This window comes from Trichechus manatus, unplaced genomic scaffold, assembly GCF_000243295.1.
Source record: "Trichechus manatus latirostris isolate Lorelei unplaced genomic scaffold, TriManLat1.0 scaffold00016, whole genome shotgun sequence".
Taxonomy (NCBI): Eukaryota; Metazoa; Chordata; class Mammalia; order Sirenia; family Trichechidae; genus Trichechus; species Trichechus manatus.
The window spans coordinates 9,505,598-9,526,017 of NW_004443952.1; the positions used below are offsets into that span (position 1 = coordinate 9,505,598).

Below are 20,420 nucleotides of genomic sequence, written 5' to 3' on the forward strand. Positions count from 1 at the left end.
CAGGAATTGACGGAATACCAATTGAGATGTTTCAACAAATGGATGCAGCACTGGAGGTGCTCACTCGTCTATGCCAAGAAATTTGGAAGACAGCTACCCGGTCAACTGACTGGAAGAGATCCATTATTTGTGCCCATTGCGAAGAAAGGTGATCCAACAGAATGTGGAAATTGTTGAAAAATATCATTAATATCACGCGCAAGTAAAATTTTGCTGAAGATAATTCAAAAGCAGTTGCAGCAGTACATCAACAGGGAACTGTCAGAAATTCAAGCCAGATTCAGAAGAGGACATGGAACCAGGGACATCACTGCTGTTGTCAGATGGATCTTGGCTGAAAGAAGAAAATACCAGAAGGAGTTTACTTATGTTTTATTGACTATGCAAAGGCATTTGACTGTGTGGATCATAAAAAATTATGGATAACATTGTGAAGAATGGGAATTCCAGAACACTTAATTGTGCTCGTGAGGGACCTCTACATAGACCAAGAGGCAGTCATTTAAATAGAACAAAGGGATACTGCATAGTTTAAAATCAGGAAAGGTGTGCATCAGGGTTGCATACTTTCACCATACTTATTCAATCTGTATGACAAGGAAATAGTCCTAAAAACTGGACTATATTGAGAAGAACGTGACATCAAGATTGGAGGAAGACTCATTAACAACCTGCAATATGCAGATGACAGAACCTTGCTTGCTGAAAGTGAAGAGGACTTGAAGCACTTACTAATGATGATCAAAGACTACAGCCTTCAGTATGGATTATACCTCAACATAAAGAAAACAAAAATCTTCACAACTGGACCAATAGCAATGTCATAATAAATAGAGAAAATATGGACGTTTTCAAGGATTTCATTTTACTTGGATCCACAATCAATGCCCATGAAAGTAGCAGTACAAGAAATCAAATGATGTACTGCATTGGGCAAATCTGCTGCAAAAGACCTCTTTCAAATGTTAAACAGCAAAGATGTCACTTTGAGGACTAAGGTGTGCCTGACCCACGTCATGAGGTATTTTCAGTTGCCTCATATGTGTGCATAAGCTGGATAATGAATAAGGAAGACCGAAGAATTGATGCCTTTGAGTTATGGTGTTGGTGAGGAATCTTGAATATACCATGGACTTCTAGAAGAACGAATGAATCTGTCTTGGAATAAATACAACCAGAATACTCCTTAGAAGCGAGGATGGCAAGACTTCATCTCACATACTTTGGACATGTTATTAGGAGGAACCAGTCACTGGAGAAGGACATCATGCTTGATAGAGGGTCAGTGAAAAAGAAGAAGACCCTCAAGGAGCTGGATTGACACAGTGGCCGCAACAATGGGCTCAAACATAGCAACAGTTGTGAGAATGGCACAGGACTGGGCAGTGTTTCATTCTGTTGTACATAGGGTCGCTATGAGTTGGAACCGACTTGACAGCACCTAACAACAACAACAACAACCAACCAAAAAACCAAATTCAGTGCCGTGGAGTTGATTCTGACTTATAGCGATCCTATAGGACAGAGTAGAACTGCCCCATAGGGTTTCCAAGACTGAAATCTTTACCAAAGCAGACTGCCACATCTTTCTCCTGTGGAGAGGCTAGTATGTTGGAACTGCCAACCTTTTGGTTAGCAGCTGAGTGCTTTAACCATAGCACCACCAGGGCTCCTAACTCTACCCTACCTTAAAGAAATTGCAACTTTAAAAAAGCTTGAATAAGTTTTTAAGATCTTATGAAAGAGTTTAAAAAGAAAACCCAAATACTTTTATAAAAGAGGGAAAAAAGAGAACTTTATATGTTGATGTGAAGAGGTATGCCTGGTTATCTTAGATGTGGCTTTGTTTCGGTTAAATTATGAACTTTTAAATGTTACCAGAAATGTTATGTTAGGGATTTGGGGCTGGAAAACGTAGCTGATTTCCCAGAAGAAAAGTGAATGGAGTTTCCCTTCTGACTGTCTTACGTTAAACTAAATCTTACTGATGGGAACAGAATGAACCAAGTGCTTTAAACACATTGCTGACCTCAGAGGAAAGTGAAAGTCTAAGAATGTTGAGGGACAGAGGCAAGTGTTTCAATGAAAGCCAGGAAGAGGGTGCTGGCAAGAGGGGTGGGTGAGCTGGAGCTCCTGTGTACAGTGTTTTACTCTTGGTTGACATGCTTCCTGGGTTGCTCAGTGACCCGAATTCTTCAGAATAACCCCACCATTCATATCCCCTGTAGAACAAGGTGAAGAGCAAACTATTTCATCCTTGATGTAGTCTCCAAAGAGCCAGAGGAGATTTCAGACATTGGTTATGCTATCTTCTAGCATAAATCTAAAAGCTTCTGGGCATAAATGTCTTCTCATAGGGAGACAGAAAACAGCAGAGAGGGAAAGGGGGGTGTGGTGTCTTAGCTATCTAGTGCTGCTGTAACAGAAATACCACAAGTAGATGGCTTTAACAAAAAGAAATTTATTCTCTCACAGTCTAGGGGGCCTGAAGTCCAAATTAAGGTCACCACCTCTAGGGGAAAGCTTTCTCTTTTTGTCAGCTCTGGGGCAATGTCCTTGTCATCGGTCTTCCCCTGCTCTAGGAGCTTCTCAGTGCAAGGACCCCAGGTCCAAAGGACACGTTCCCCTCCTGGTTCTTCATTCTTGGTGGTATGAGGTCCTCCTGTCTCTCTGCTTGCTTCTCTCTTTTATATCTCAAAAGAGATTAACTCAAGGTACAACGTAATCTTGTAGATTGAGTCCTGCCTCATTAACATAACTGCCTCTAATCATGCCTCATTGACATCATAGAGGTAGGATTTAGAACACATAGGAAAATCACATCAGATAACACAGTGGTGGACAATCACACAATACTGGGAATTATGGCCTAGCTAAGTTGACACACATTTTGGGGGGACATAATTCAGTCCATAACGGGGAAGAGAGAGAAAGAAATAAAGAGAAAGCAAATTCATGCATGAATGTAAAGATAAACCAGGCCACTTAATACTACCAAACACGGTCATCATTTGAGGTTTGACTTTTATTACGGAACCAAAAATGCTGGAGGAGAAAAGGGGGGGGAAAAGATGTGAAGGACACCATTCCTTCCCATGTCAACCTTCAGTACCAAGACAGGCAACTTGTATGGGAAATTTCCCATCCCTAAGATTACAGCCTAGGAAACCCTATGGCAGTTCTTCCAGCCCTATAGGGTCATTATAAGTTGGAATCAACTTGACGGCACAGAACAACAACAGCTATATTCATAATAAGAAAAAAAGAATGTACTTTTTCAGATGATTAGAAAAACTGAAAGCACAGGTATGTCCCAAGCATAATCAGACTGTCACTTGTATAGCAGGATCCAATCTGGACAGCTCTGATTCCCCCTTCATGACTAGGGACCCCAGTCCCTGCCTCCAACACCTCCTCTCTTACTACTGGTCTCCTCAGAAAAGACCAAGTTGTCTTGAGTCTTCTGCCTTAGGCTTCTCTTCCATGGTTGGCTGTCTACAAGCCATCTGAGGACACTACACTCCTGTGTCCTCAGTGAGAACACCATCCTCTCTGGCTGGACCCTGGTGCCACACGTATCCCTGGAGGCCCCTTGCCCCCCAGGGGGCTGAAGCTGCACCAGATCATGCGGTGGAGGTCAGGAGAGGGACTGGCCCTCCCCAGCTGTTTTTCTACTTCATCTAGAGCCTCTCAAAGCCTTTCAATGGCACCAGTTTTTCGATATGTGGAGGCCCTGGTGGCTCAGTGGTTAAGTGCTCGGTGATTTGAACCCACCAGCGGCTCCACAGCAGAAAAGACCTGCGATCTGCTTCTGTAAGGATTTCAGCCTAGGAAACCCTATGGGGCAGTTCTACTCTATCCTATATGTCACTATGAGTCAGAATCAATCCAACAGCACAGAACAACAGCAAGAACAACATTTGGTCAGGCCAGGGGGACACATAAGCCATTTCATACCTCCATGGTCAGCCTATTTCTCTCCTTCAGAAAACTCCAAACTACTTTCTGAAAGTGTGGGGATGAGTGTCTTTCGACTCTTCTCACAGAATCCCAGCTTAGGCCCCACTGACACAAGATGATATGCCATGGTGGAAAGGGGCTGGATATGTTATTTTCTTGTATTAGCTTTAGTCTTTACAAAACATGAACAGGAAGATTTCCTTAAATCAGAAGCCTAAAAACCAGGGTTCTATGTATAGTGGGGGGAGGGGGCATACTGAACCTTAACGATTCAATTTGGCAATTATTTATTGATTAGTTAGATATAAAGACCTGTGTTAAATGCTGAGGGCAGGGGAGGATTATCCAATAGGCAAGGTAAGCGTAGTGCTTACCTTGCTTACCATATTATCTGTAGTGAACAATTTCACATGGGTTTCACCACATCTTTGACTAAAAAATGTTGTCTTAGGCTGGGTTCTCTAGAGAAGCAAAACCAGTAAAGCATATAAATATATCTATAGAAAGATTTATATCAAGAAACAGCTCACGTGATTGTAGAGGCTAAAATATCCCAAGTCCATGGATCAGGTTAGAGGCCTCTCCCAATTCACACAGCCACAGAAGCTGGTGATCCCAAGGTTGGCAGATTGGTGAGCAAGGCTCCCACTCACAGGCTGTGAAAGTTGACAAATTCCAAGATCAGCAGACAAGACCGCAAGGTTTCTCCTGATTCATGTAGCTGCAGCAGCTGGCAAACCCAAGATCAGCTGGTTGGAGAACAAGACTCTTGCTCACAGGCTGTGAAGATCAACAAGTTCCAAGATCGATAGGTAAGCTGCTGGCTAAAGTCCCAAGAACCAGAGGTGAGATGACAAGAGGCAGCTGCTGAGTCTGAAACAAGCCAGAAACCTTGGCAAGGCGAGCAGGCAGGCAGTAACCAGTGGAGGGCAGAGAGATGAAGCTGAGGGGGCAGTGTGCTGCCACAGGCCCCGTTCCTACTGGTACCACTCAGCAGATTCCATCATGGGGGTGATCACATATCAAATTTCAACAGGGAGGTGATCATAACATTATACAATTGCTAAACCACTGAGAATCATGGCCCAGCCAAGTTGACATACAATCTTAACCATCACAGATAGGGAAGTCATAAAAATAAATCCTATGAAATTGTTCACTACAAATTAATAAGTAAGCATAAGCAAGCCCATGTTTACTTTGCTTACTGGGTCATCCTCCCCTATCAGGGACTGTAAATTTGAAAAGAGGCTTTGATTCTGTAGGGAGGTGCTGTGGGGTTGGGAGAGAGACAGATGCCAGCCATACCTAGAAGCAGAGTCTTTGATGTGGTGAAAAAATGTGAAATTGTTCATACAGATGATCTGGTAAGCAAGCTAAGTACCATGCTTACCTTGTCGACTGGATAATCTGCCCCTGGCTGAGAGAATTTAAAGATGGAAAGAAAATTGTTCCTTCTCCCTGGGTGGTCACAGTCTCATAACTTTATTGATAGGGGAGATGTGTCTAGCCTTGTGATATCTGATTATTTATAATGTAAGCCACCATTTTTTCTGTTGCCACCGATTTCAATTTATCATGATTTGGGTATATCTGGGGAGGTGCCTAAGGATTTGAAAAGAACCATCATGATGCCTTCATTTTTCTCCCTACTACTTATTATAGAAATTTCAGAAAAGTTGCATTGTACCAGACTCTCAGGCAGTGGAGTTGTATTTTAATTCCTTGTATTTACTTGAAGTTTATAGTACAAGGTTGACATTTGTTTAGTTTTGGTGCAGACAAAATTTTCTTCTGTTTTTGGTTCTTTTTGTTCGTTTTGGTTGCTTTTATTGTTGTTGTTTTGCCATTGATTTCAACTCATAGTGACCCCATGTGTTACAGAGTAGAACTGCTCCAAAGGGTTTTCTTGGCTGCAATCTTTACAGAAGCAGATTGTCAGGACTTTCTTCCACAGAGTTGCTGGGTGGGTTTGAACTGCCAACCTTTAGTTTCGCAGCCGATCACAAACTGCTTTCACCATCCAGGATCCTTTGGGGGGTTTTACTTGTATCTTGAGTCTAACGTGTGTCTCTTGTAAGCAGCATATAGACGGATCGTGTTTTTTAATCCATTCTGCCACTCTCTGTCTCTTTATTGGTGCATTTAATCCATTTACATTCAGAGTAATTATTGATAGGTATTAGTTTAGTGCTATCATTTTGATATATATTTTGTGTTGTTGACAGTTTCTTTGTTCCACTTAATTTTCTGTGCTGAGTCATTTTTCTTTATGTATTTTCATCATTGTTGATTTTGTATTTGCTGAGTCTTTTATGTTTTTCTTGTTTATTTTGAAGTATAGGATTGTTAGTTTCCTTTGTGGTTACCTTAATATTTACCTCTATTTTTCTAAGTTTAAACCAATCCTTTATTTCTTTATATAACCTTGACTTCCTCTCCATATGAAAGTTCTATAACTACATTATTTAGTCTCTCTTTTTCATTTAATGTTGTCATCTTTTACATATTGACGTCTCTGTTTCCCTATTTTCAGTGTTTTAGCTTTGATTTATTTTTGTGACTTTCCTATCTGGGTTGATATCTGGTTGCTCTGTCCTGTGTTCTAGTCTTGGGTTGTTATCTGATGTTAATGATTTTCTAACTGGAGGATTCCCTTTAGTATTTCTTGTAATTTTGGTTTGGTTTTTACAAATTCCCTTAACTTCTGCTTATCTGGAAATGCCCTAATTTCACCATCGTATTTGAGAGACAGTTTTGCTGGCTATATAATTCTTGGATGGCAATTTTTTTCCTTCAAGGCTTTATGTATGTCATCCCATTGCCTTCTTGCCTGCATGGTTTCTGTTGAGTAGTCCCAACTTAGTCTTACTGATTCTCCTTTGTAGATGACTTTTTGTTTATCTCTAGCTGCTCTTAAAATTCTTTCTTTATCTTTGGTTTTGGCAAGTTTGATTGTAATATGTCTTGGTGACTTTCTTTTGGGATCTACCCTGTGTAGGGTTTGATGAGCTTCTTGGATAGATATCTTCTCAGCTTTCACATCAGAAAAGTTTTCTGCCAGCGGTCTTCAACAGTTCTCTCTGTATTTTCTGTTATACCCCCTATTCTGGTACTCCAATCACTTGTAGGTTATTCTTCTTGATAGAGTTCTACATAATTCTTAGGGTTTCTTCATTTTTTTAAATTCTTTTATCTGATTTTTCCTCCAATAAGTTGGTGTCAAGTGCTTTATGTTCAATCTCACTAATTCTGACTTCCATTGCCTCAATTCTGCTCCTATGACTGTCGATTGGGTTGTCTAATTCTGAAATTTTATTGTTAATCTTTTGGATTTCTATTTGCTGTCTCTCTATGGATTCTTGCAGCCTGTTAAATTTGTCATTATGCTCTTGTATAACCTTCTTGAGTTCCTCTGTTGCTTTGTCTGTATGATCCTTGGCTTGGTCTGCATTTTGCATGATCTCCTTCCTGATATCTTGAAGAGCTCTGTATATTAATCTTTTGAATTCTACCACTGGTAATTCCAAGACCTTGTCTTCCTCTGGGAGGTTTTTTGGTTCTTAGTTTTGGTCACTTGCTGAAGCTATCGTGGTCTGCCTCTTTATGTGATTTGCTATTGACTGTTGTCTCTGAGCCACCAATAAGTTATTATATTTATTTATTTTATGTTTGCTTACTGTGTCCTAGCTTCTTGTTTTGTTTTGATATGCCCAAATAGGCTGGTTGTGTGAGCTACTTTGATTATTGGTGTCTTTGAAGCTCTCACGTCCTGTCACCAGATGGTTAGAGCTGCTACTAGGTATGTGAGCCCAGGAGTCCATTTACTTTTCTTGTGTGGATTGACCTCAGATGTCCAGGTCATCGGGTCACTGAGTGTGTGGTGCAGGCTCTCACCTACACTCCTTGATGGGCAGGGCTACGTAGGAGTGATTGGAGCAGGCACAGGTATCTAGCTGCAGTAGGGGGTTATGTGCTGAGGAAGGTAGGGGGCTGATGGCTGCCCCTGAGTGCCTGGTTAGAAGGCGTGTCCCTGTTCCCTAGAGCTTGTAGGTGGGTGGGTTTTGCAGTTGTACTTTGGGCACCCAATGCTGTTGGCTGTAGGGACTGAGAGGCACCACTTATTCTTGGACCCCTGTCATGGGTGGCTAGGTGGAGTGGGTGGAGCCACCAGTCCTCAGGCCCCTGATGTGGGTAGGTGAGGACCATGCTTAATGGGCAAGGCAGTGTCAAATGTCAGGAATCTGCCACTCCCCCTTAGCTGTTGCAGTTGAAAATAGGCTTCAGGTATATACCCTGTTGCACTATGCTAATGAGGGCCTGCACTGTTGAAATGCACCCACACAGGTCTAGGCAGGGGTGAAAGGCATTCAGAGTCCATGGACCCCTTATGCCTGTGCCTAGGCAAAGAGGCTGTGCCTGCCCTGAGGTCCTGGCTTAGGAGAGCTGGCGGATTATTTGTTCCTATTTGTTATTTGTTAATTTGTTCCTTCTCCAAAGGTGGGAGAATGGCTCTGGGTGCACGACGGGACCCACTTCCGGCCCAGGGGGTGTGGCAATTGCTGCAGCCGGCCAGGGGCTGGAGCAGAGCTGGAGGGGGCGGGTGAGTGGCATAGAGGTACTTCCCAGAGGTGAAAGGGTTTTTTTGATCCCACAAGGTAGGTTAGACGTTTGCACTTAACTGTTGCAGATGTAGCACCACTTCCCCTGGTTCCGCAGGCTTGTGCAAACTCTCCACTGCTCGGTTTCTCCTGGTGTGGAAAACGCATCCCAAACGCTACTGCTTGCCTCAGCCCTTGTGTACTGGCTGATCCAGCCTGCAGGGTGCTAGCCAGGTCAGGTCTGGCAAATCCTCGCTGCTTCTGAACTGTCTCTCCCTCCCCTTGCTGCTCAGTCCGATTCCTCAGCTTTGTCTTTGATGTTCAGGACTCCTAGATTGTCGTATATAATCGATTTACTTGTTCTTTTGGGTGTTTGTTGTAAGAGAGGCCACAGGAAGCATCTGACTACTCTGCCATCTTGGCCCCACCTCCTCCCTTTAGTAGGTTTTAGATAAAGGAATTTTAACTCATTCACATTTATACTACCTCCTTTTTCTTATTGATTTAAATAGTTTGCCTACATTAGTGATATTAATCTTTTGTTATACATATTATAAAATTTCCCCCCAGGTTATTTACTCCTCAGTTTTCTTTTTAATATATTTTTTGTCACTTAGGTATTTTAAAATGTCTAGTAATCAACTCTATTGATTTTTTTCTTTTATAGTTTCTGCCTCTGTTGTCATGGAAGGTCCAGAAAAGCCTTTCCCACCCTGAAATCAGATCAATTCTTATTCTCTGATATTTTGCATGCTTCTTTGATAGTTTTTATTTTTACATTTAGAACTTAGACCCATTTGGAATTTGTTTTGATGTATAGTATGAGACTAAATAATTTAAAAAATAATAAAAAAAAAATTGCTGTTGCATTGGTTTTGACTCATGGTGACCCCATGTGTATCAGTGTAGAGCTGTTCTCCATAGTGCTTTCAATGGCTAATTTTTCAGAAGTAGATCACCAGGACTTTCTTCCAAGGCATCTCTTGTTGGACTTGAATCTCCCACCTTTTGGTTAGCACCTTAGTGTGTTAGCCGTTTGTACCTCCCAGGGATTCTGAGGCTAAATTTATATGGCAAATTTTATCTAAATGATAAGCCAGTTTCCCATCACCTTTTGAAATACTACTCTTGTCACACACTATATTCTAATTTATTTATTTAGGTCTATTTCTAGACTGTCTAGCTTGTTCCATTGCTTTGCCTGTTCTGCACTTGCACCTTACAATTATTGTAATTTTATAATATATTTAATAGTTTGTAGGGCACATTCTCCTGCATTACTTTTCTCCTTACTTTTCCAAGTTTTCTTACATGGTAGCCCTCAGCATTTTCCTCTGTCCTTTGCTTCTAGCAGTGGTTAAGAGCTTGGCTGCTAACCAAAAGGTCGGCAGTTTGAATCCACTAGCTGTTCCTTGGAAACCCTATGGGGCAGTTCTACTCTGTGCTATAGTGTCGCTATGAGTCAGAATTGGCACAACGGCAATGGATTTGGTCGGGTTTGGTGTTGCTTCTAGCAGAGCCATGGATAGTGTTGACACAGAAATGGTAATGAGGATCTCCCTTCTGGTTCCTCTTCCATCTCAGGGTGACCAGACAACATACATTTCCTAGCTTGGATATGACCGGTCTCTTCCCTTGGGTCTGATTTGGTTTAAATCTATAATAAGGCTAATGGAAAGGAGAGCAGATTTGCCAAGGACAGACAGCAGCTTGGGAAACAGGAAACAGTACGCTGAAAAAATGCCTAGAATTTAAGGTTATTTAACCTCAAAATGTGATTAAGAACCAGCTTAATGAGGTTCGGGCATGCACATTAGAGAGAAAAAGTAGACTGTTTAAAATATAAGGTGGAGAAGGTCTTAGACAAGCAGAGCAGAGCCATCCAGAGGTCACATGTTGTTTGAATCATCAGGAGGCCTTAGACAAGCAGAGCATAAAACCATCCAGAAGTCATGTGTCGTTTGAATCATCAGGACGATAGTGGCACACTGAAAACTGCAGAATGATACTAACCTGCAGAGGACAACGTGGCACGTAGCAAGCAGGCGTGGCCTTCCCGCTCGGATTCAGTGGGTCTCCTTCTCAGAGCTGAGTAAGCGCTTTGTTCTGCAGTTACCGAGGGCTGCAAGAAATTGGGTAATTTAAAAGGTTAGCCAAGAGATTAGACTAGCTAGAATTATTAATCTCAGAGAAGAGCAAACAGAGGAGTAATTTAAGAGAGTCCAAGGAGGGTTCTGTCACAGAAAAGAATGACCAGTTAGTCTCCCTCTGGGCTGGAAACAGGAAATGTGTGATAAAAAAAACAGTGAATTTACTGTGATAACAATACAGTCACACGTGCAAGGGCAATTCAGTGGCAGCATGAAAGCCTGAGGGCAGTGATTTTCAACCCTGAAAGGGGCACATACCCCTGCGGGACAAGGAAGGGGCTTTTCAAACTATGCTTCCTCCTCACCCCCATCACTGCTTCAGAAACCTGTCTGGTTGGTGTTCTCAGGTGTCAGTATTGTCAGTTCTGGAATCTCTCTTTCTGGATACCTCTTGGAAGTGTAGACCTTTAACTTCTTTTTGGGAGGTCTTGACTCTGACTGTTTTTGATTATTTGGTAAGCCAGGGCTACATCAGGTGACCTTCTAGGCTCCCAGGCAATCCCATAGGTTTATGAAAAGCTTAATCTGCATGCCCATATCTGGGTGACTTTGGAAGAAATTCTAGATTTAACATTGTTTAACAAAAGCTGTGGAGTTCCTGGGTGGTGCAAATGGTTAAGCTCCCGACTACTAGCTGAAAGGATGCTGGTTTGAACTCGCCCAGAGATGCCTCGGGAGACAGGTCTGGCAGTCTGTTTCCAAAAGGTCATGTCCTTGAAAACCCTGTGGAGCAGTTCTATTCTGCACACATGGGGTCTCCATGAGTTGGGATAGACTCAACAGCAACTAACAACAAAGCTATAGGGGACTCTCATTCTTCCACCTGGTATGAAATGCCTAGGTCTCCCAGTGGTCTACCCTCGGTACTCATTTCTTCTCAGATACATCTGTACCATACTCCTGGACATCCATACCCACTCCTACCAATGAGCTGATCTCATATCACCACAACAGAGTTTGCTCCTAAACTCTGGACCTGTATCTCTAACTGCCTGCTGGATAATTCCATAAGCACTTCAAACCGAACAGGTCCAGAGTGACTCTGGACCTTGATGAATGACATCATCACTGACTCAGTTGCCAACACCAGGAGCCCAGCTGCCTTCCCCTTCTTTCCCTCCTGCCGTGTTCTGTCCACCTCTCCCCTGAGTATCTCTTCCATCTGTCGCTTCTTCTCCATTCTCAGTGCCATCACTTGCTTCAGACCTCAGGTACTTCTACCTAGATTATTGGACAACCTGTGCTCTTGTCTTTTTCCAATTCATCTTCCAACTAGCAATGTAAATTGTATTTCTGAAATACAAGTCAGCTAAAAGTCTTTAAATGACTCATTATTTCCAAGACCTCACATATGCCCTACCCTTGTAACCTCATTGCCTGCCTCTACCCTGCTGGAACTCAACATTTCAGCCATAATGAACTACTTGTAGTTCTGTCACTGCTCACTCCTTCTCTTTTAGCTTGTGCCTCTGCATGTATATGTTTCTGTATTTGATAGTCTTATCCCCCTGCCCTTGGTCAGGTGTTCCCCTTCTGCTCTCCCATGGCAACCTCTGTATAACTTCATCATAGCTCTACGCACCACCTGTTAAAACTGTTTCCACTGTGAGGCTTTGAGATCCTGGAATGCGGAAACCATGTCTTCCATGGCTTCCTGCCCCTAGCCTAGAGGGTGCCTGGTACATAGAGGGGGCTATTAAATGTGTGTTGAGTGGGAATGTATGATGACACACTTGATGTTGTTGTTCCTGTTGTTAGGTGGCATCAAGTCGGTTCCGACTCATAGCGACCGTATGTGCAACAGAATGAAACACTGCCCGGTCCTGCGCCATCCTCACAATTGTTGTTATGCTTAAGCCGATTGTTGCAGCCATTGTGTCAGTCCATCTCCTTGAGAGTCTTCCTCTTTTTCACTGACCCTCTACTTTACCAAGCATGATGTCTTTCTCCAGGGACAGATCCCTCCCGATAACAAGTTCAAAGTACGTGAGATGTAGTCTCGCCATCCTTGCTTCTAAGGAGCAGTCCATGGTATATTCAATATTCTTCACATCACAATTCAAAGGCGTCAATTCTTCAGTCTTCCTTATTTATCATCCAGCTTTTGCATGCCTATGAGGAAATTGAAAACACCATGGCTTGGGTCAGGCGCATCTTAGTCTTCCAGGTGACATCTTTGCTTTTCAACACTTTAGAGACGTCTTGATAGAGCCTTAAAACTTGTAAAGACCTAGGTAGTCTAGGAGGTGGCACAGTGGTTAAAGCACTCTGCTGCTAACTGAAAGGTTGGCAGTTCAAACCCACCAGCTGTTCTGTGGGAGAAAGATGTGGCAGTCTGCTTCTGTAAAGATTACGGCCTTGGAAACCCCATGGGGCAGTTCTACTGTGTCCTGTAGGGTCACTAGGAGGCAGAATCGACTTGACAACAACGGGTTTGGCTTTTTTTTTTTTTTTTTCTTTTTTTTTTGGTTTAGGTAGGTCTAAGATTTTATTGATTTTAATTTGGGACTGAGAGTTTCTACCCCCAAGCTATTTTCTAGTTGGGTAAATAGACTTGAATGTCTATTTTGGCTTCCTGGGCCTTAATTTCAGGGTGATTTGTTTTTTTCCGGGTCAAGGGAGGTATGCGTATTTTATGCCCTTTTCTCTCTCTCTCTCTCTTTCCTAACTGAGCTGAAGCAGTGAGAGACTTCGAAAAAGGGATGATTTAGACCACAGTCTAATTAAAGCAGTTCTTTCTGCTGTCCTTGCTGTGTCTACACCCAGGGTTTTGGGGGTCTGCTTCAAAGATTATGTCTTTGGGATTTACAGCAATCCTTCTTACACAAAAACATAAGAATGACTCTTCTACTGGGTCCAGCTCAGCCCCACCCCAGAGTCCCCTCAAGTACACAGCTGTGTGTTCTGCAGAATATCAGGGTACTGATTATACTCCTTATTAGTCAGGGCTCTTTTGGTTGCAAGTGACAGAAACCCAGTCATACTAGCTGAAGCAAGTGGAATTTGTTGAATCACAGAACTGGGAAATCCAGGAATGTATCTCACTTGGAGCACAGTTAAATCCAGCCACAGATGATGCCATCAGAATGCATCTTTCTCAGCTCTGCTACCCTTTCTCTAATGAGCTCTTACAGACAGGCATGGAATACGATGGACATTGTATTCTCTTACCTGTTACTTACGTCTTACTTTCCAAGAGAAATAAGACCCTAAAAGCTCCTAGAGTTGAGGGGATTGCTCTTCTGGACCAACCCTGTGATCAGGGGAACGGCAATCCATGATCATCACCAGGGCCTGTGGTCAGAGGGGCTTTGGAGCACTGTGGATGACAGCCTCATAAGAACTTTATGGGACAGGGGAAGGACATTCCCCATAGAAAAAGGGATGCTAAGAACATAAAATAAATATATAAAGTATGTAATGTATAAAAAGACTACATATACAGACTGGAGAATCTTAGGCACAGGGCATCCTGTCTTCTGAGAGTTCTGCAATTATAGGTTTACCACTATACCTGGTCTCTTCCAGGCTTATCTTCCTTCAGCTTCCTATTCATTCAGTAGCACCCTTCTCCAGCCCTGGTTTAGAGACAGTGCCTCATCTTCTGTTTTATGTTGCTACTCCTTGTCCTATGAAGTATTACAGTATTACAGACCCTGACTCAGTCATAGTCTCCTGAATTGTGTTTCCTGTGTACTAGAGCTGCGCAGGTGTTAAACTTGTTCTGTGGCCTCTTTTCCTGGGGTCTTCCTTGAGTTCTCTTCTCTATTCATTTCTTCCCTTTAAACACCTGTTAATTAAGGGTTTTGGTCTTTTCCATCTCCAGACCTCTCAACGTCTGTTCCTTATGATCTCTAGGGATAGCATGTGGGACCCCTTAGTCTTTCAGGAAATTGTAATTCTGTGTTTCTGGTTTTAGGCCATAGTTTATTCTCAGGCAAAATGAACATAAGCAATGTCATAACATGGTAGTGTGGCAAAGTTGACTTTGGAGTCAATTGACCTAGGTCCCACACTTGGCTCTTCTAGTGGTGTGTCTCAACCAGGGCTTCGAACTGGCTCGTTCCAGTTCAACCCCCTGCTGAGAATTTACATTTCCACCCCAGATATAGTGAATAGTATATACTGGGTAGAACCTACATTTTAACAAGATCCCCAGGTGATTACATTAAAGCTTTCCTGTTTATGGCCCCCATAAGAGCCCTTTCTCTGTGCTTTTACTTGTTCTGACCATTCCTTTTTCTTCTTTTCAACATGCTTTCAGAGCCTCCCCCTCCGGAAGTAGAATTTTTCACAGTGCATGGAGGGCCTCTACCACGCCTGAAACTAAGGAAAGCCAAGGAAGAAAATGGACCTATCAGGTCAGTAGCTGTCCTTTGCCCAGTGATCCCTGTAGAATGTTTTGGAAACTTTGGTTTGGGTGAGGAAGAGACATCTGTGTGGCTTGTTGAACTCAAGTAGTTGGGGCAATGTAGTAAAAAAAACCAAAAACCAAACCAGTTACCATCGAGTCAATTCTGACTTCTGGTGACCCCAGGTGTACCAGAGTAGAACTGTACTCCATAGGGTTTTCAATGACTGTGATCTTTTGGAAGTAGATTGCCAGAACTTCCTTGTGAGGCACCTCTAGGTGGATTCAAACTGCCAACTTTTCATTTAGTAGCCGAGTTAACCATTTGTGCCACCCAGGGACTCAGTGTAGTCAAGGCTTCTTTTGTGTCCTTGAGCACTGACTAGACCTCTAATCCGAACCAGTACCAATCCAAATGAATAAAGAGATTTCTGAGGGACCAGAGACACACATTCAGGCAGCTTAGCTCAAGAAATTAAGTCCACCATACAAAGGAATATTATTCAGCCATAAGAAAGAATAAGATTCTGTTACATGCTACCACATGGATGAACCTTGAAAACATTATGCTGAGTGAAATAAATCAGACACAAAAGGACATATATTGTATGATCCCACTTATATGAAATATCTAATAGGCAAGTGTATAGAGATCAGAGTTTATTAGTAGTTACCAGGGACGGGTGGGAGGGGGAAATCGGGACTTATTGCTGAAGGAATACTGAATTTATGTTAAAACCCATACCCGTTGCCATCGAGTCGATTCTGACTTATAGCAACCCTCAGGACAGAGAAGAACTGCCCCATATGGTTTCCAAGGAGCACCTGGTGGATTCGAACTGCCGACCTTTTGGTTAGCAGCCATAGCTCTTAACCACTACTCCACCAATTTATGTTAAGGGGGGTGAAAAAATTTGGAAATGGATAATGGTAATGGCTGTACAACATGGTAAATATAAATAACGTCACTGAATTGTACACATAAAAATGGTTGAAATGTCAAATATGTTGTTATATATATATTACCACAATAAAATCTTAAAGAAAAAAAATTAAGGTGAAATACAGGCATTTTCAGACCAAAAAAAAATTAAGTCCATTCCTTTGGTCATCAGATAAGCATTACTTGAGTGTCTGTGACATGTCAGGCATTGTCCTTGGCACATACAGTGCTCAGAGTAGATCCTTTACTGATGATGGGTCAGAAGCATCATCTCACTTACAAAAGACAGAACGTATGATCCTTTATTTAAGACTAATCTTGAGGTAGGTATAGTGGTTTCTGAAAGGGTCATTTGGACAATTCTTTTTATTCATTCATATATGAATTATGGGCAAGACACTGTGTAGTTAATAACTGCTTCTGGATTCCAGATGGTGGTGTTGTTGTTGTTGGTAGGTGCCATCGATTCGGTTCTGACTCATAGTGACCCTGTGTACAACAGAATGAAACACTGCCCGGTCCTGCGCCATCCTTACAATCATTACTGTGTTCGAGCCCACTGTTTCAGATAGTATTAGGATGAAATTAATTTACCTCCTTTGGAGGAATACATTGTGTTCAGTTAAGCATTTTATTCACAAAAGTCATGGTAGGATTAGGAAAGTAAAATTATTCCCTTTTTTAGAGGGGAGGATTAAGGTTTGCCCAGAGAGATGAGCCACCTGCTCACGGGAACAGGTCAAGTAGATGACAATCTCTTGACCTAACCTACACTGCCTTACGTTGCTCTTGACCATTCAGTCTAATGACATTTCAGTACAACCAAGGTAAAAATATAATATGAGATGATATAAAATTATAAAAAAGGAAGTCTAGGGACATTATCTGTGTGTCTGTTTATAATGAAACTTAGGTTTCTCCTGCTTTTACGTTAGTGTAAGTTGAGTAAATGCCCGAAGGCTTTTCTAGGAGTGGACATTGAATAAATTGCTACATTTCTTGAGTCCTGACAAGTTGCTGGAAGGCATTGTAATTCTGTTACTATAAGGAGAACAGAAGTTACAGCATCACTGCCTGAGAAAATTTGCAAGAGCAAAGGTGATATTTAAGCCAAATAATTATGTAAGGCAAAAAGAAAAGCCAAACGACAGTCTACTCTTGTGGCTGTGTGCTGGCCAGTGCCTCCAAAACAGGAAGTGGAGATCTGTGAGTCATTCAAGGGAGGGTGGTGGTGAGAAAGAAGGGAGGAGGCCTTCCAGAACAGTCATGTTCCAAACAGCCACAACTGCTTCCCTAATGTCATCAGGGCTAACTACCAGCAGGCAAGCGAGAAGGTTTCCTGGCTCTGACTACCTGGTTTGAGCTTGGCTGCTTTGTGTGTTGTTGTGCTACAAAGATGAGGGCAGTGGATTGAGGCTCATGGTGGAGAAGAGGCCCTGGGACCAAGGCCCCCTACCTGTACCTGCTGATTTTAGGCAGATGACACAGCCTGTTGCTAGGCTCCCTTAATGCCAGGTTCTCCCACACTTGCCAGATTATAGGAATCACCTGTGCTTTCTCAGCAAAACAAATTCCAGGACTCTACTCCTGGAGATTTCAATTTGGTAGGTCTGGGATGGAGTCTGAGGATTTGTAGAATTCCTCAAGCAATGCAGGTGATTATGATGAGGCTAACTGGGGTGACTGCTTTACGTCCCATGAATGGTGCCTCTAGTAGGCAATGTGCAGAAACAAACGGATTCAAGTGAGCCTTGAACAACCACCACCTAGCACGGAAGGATGAGAGGGATTTGTAGATATGCCCATAGACAGCATGGAACTGCTGCAACATTCACTTTCTTACCTGTGGCCATGATTCATGAGTGTGTCTTCAAGTTGCTAGTAGGGCTTCGAAATCCTTGGATCCAGCTCGAACTCCTGCTGAGAATTTGCACTTCTAACAAGTTCCCTGTTAAGAATGTGCATTTCTATCCCAGATATACTGAATCTGAATCTACATTTTAACAAGATTCCCAGGTGATTCTTTTGTATAACTTCCTGGGAACTTAGAAATGCGAGTTCTCAGCAAGGGGGCTGAACTGGACGAACCAGTTTGAAGCTCTGGTTTCTAGGAAGTTTGTTGTTACAGGTGCTCCCTTGCAGGCTCTGGGGATGCTCAGTAAATATTTCCTGGTAGTGGTGGTGACCGCTCATTGCTCTGCAGGCTTTACTTTGTCCCTTTTGTAGAAAGCCCTTTGCTGAAAGTGAACCCAAATTTTGTGGAAATCAGGGCTCTCAAGACATCTGGCAGACCTCTGTGTATCCCTGGTGTTTGGGAGCCTGATTAAGTGGAGAGCTTCCAAAGCCTGCTTGGGGTGTAGGCTTCCCGCTACTTAACCTAGTGATCGTGAGCCATTAGGAAGCAGGCGATGGGGCATTAGGAGTATGGAGCAGGAAGTTGCAAGTTTACTGGCAAAATAGAATTACGTGACCTAATGAGTTCTGGAAATTACCCTAATCATATTTGATGCTGATACATGCTTTTCCTCTTCATCGAAATTTCAACTCAAAAAACATTAATGGAGAGCTAATCATAGCCAAAGAATGGTGCAAGGATTTGCAGGGATACAAAGTAAATCCTTCAGGATCTTGCTATCAAATCTGATAGAGAAAGCAGACGTTCACTTACTGTGCTAGTGGGAAGAGAAAGGAAGGCATGATTTACTCTCACTGCATTTTAATAATTTTCTTTCAGTGAAGGTTTTCTAGTTGGTAGGATAAAACAGACAAAAATGACTCCTGATTGTTCGTGTGTTTCTATGTCCACATTTAGGGAACAGTTTCCAAATGAACATATGACATTTTTACGTTGCTGGCTGTTTCAGGGTATTGTCAAACCAGATTAAGGCATAGTGGCTTTGCACTCCTTGTTTTTCTTTTCATGTGAAGTTTGGTATCAGGCTGTGAACTGTAGGAAATGTAAATCCCATGAGTTCTTTTGTAGGCAGCCCATGTGATTGACGCGAGCATTTTTGCAAACTTATTACGTTAGCTCTTGCACACAGTCTGCCTTAGTGTGACTGCTAAAGCCTTTCCACAGCCAGGCTCTATCTGACCATGTGAAAACCACTGATTAGATTAACTTTATGACACATACACACAGGGCAGCCACACATGCAACAACTTTTCCCACCTGAAGAGGATGCACTTGGCTTCCTTCTGCAGCTTGAGCTTGTAGAGGTCCCTTATGCAATGTCATTTGGTGCTACTGTAGATATGAAGTGAAGAATCCCTTGACTGTTGTGGCTGTCAGACTATAAATCCCACATGGGCAGGGACTTTTTCTTGTCCAGTATTGTGTCCCCAGTGGCTAGAAAAGTGCTTATCTCATTTAAGATGCTCAGTAAATATGAAAAAAATGAATAAATGAATGAATCTTTCCAGATGAGCAACTAATACTCTTTTTTCTTCTAGTTCATATCAGGTGCTAGTGCTTCCTCTGGCTTTCCAAAGCACATTTCCTTGTGATTCCGAAGGGGCTGCCTCATTTTTTAGCAATGCTACTGATGCTGATGGATACGTGGCTGCAGAACTATTGGCCAAAGATGTTCCAGATGATGCCATGGAGATATCTATTGGAGACAGGCTATACTATGGGAAATATTATAATGCACCCTTGAAAATAGGGAATGATTACTGCATTATATTACGAATCACAAGTGAATGGAATAAGGTAAATATCTTTAAAAGCCCTTGTGAACTCTGTATTTTCTTTTTCACGAGATTTAAATGTTAGAACATTTGCTTCCCCACTATTGGAGATTAGACATTGCATGCAATAACCATAAAAATATGTTTATTACTGTTACATTGAATACTTTGCCTTTATAAAAGACGGGCAGGTGAAATGTTTAATGTTGGTAGATATTCCGAACTTCCTGGGAGACCTTGTTGGATCTGTGTTTGGACTGACCTGGTTTCAGCTCTTCCTTGTAAGCTTCACAGAATGCCCTCATTTCATGACACTGTTGAAACCTGCATTGGAAAGGAACACCTAGAACTCTGTCAACTTCCCTGTATCCCTGCCAGGCTGCTGCCTCCCGTCATTCTCCTGGGAAGCAGGAGGGAGGGGTAGACTAAGCACAGCACTGCCCTACCTTCTGTTTATATCACATCCTTGACTACAGCATAGGCCGCCCTCCCCTCTGCCCTGGCCTTAGAAGGGCTGTGGTTCTAAGGTAGTTCTTTCATTAGACATAACCTGTTGCTGTTGAGTCAATTCCAACTCATAGAGACCTTATAGGACAGAGTTGAACTGCCCCATAGGGTTTCCAAGGGGCAGCTGGTGGGTTTGAATTGCTTACCTTTTGGTTAGCAGCTGAGCTCTTAAGCTCTGTGCCACCAGGGCTCCTTCATGAAACATAGAACTAAATATT

At 42.5% G+C, this 20,420-nt stretch overlaps 1 protein-coding gene across 4 annotated transcripts in view; it reads left to right on the plus strand.

The window, feature by feature from the left end:
• The window catches only part of SUSD1 (sushi domain containing 1), a 142,836-nt gene that overhangs the window by 97,484 nt on the left and 24,932 nt on the right, over positions 1-20,420 (plus strand). For all 4 annotated transcript variants that reach the window (XM_023727387.1, XM_004372351.3, XM_023727389.1 and 1 more), the window contains 2 exons: positions 14,976-15,072; positions 19,459-19,717. In XM_023727387.1, the coding sequence (XP_023583155.1) occupies positions 14,976-15,072; positions 19,459-19,717 (356 nt within the window). The remainder of the gene's footprint in view (positions 1-14,975; positions 15,073-19,458; positions 19,718-20,420) is intronic.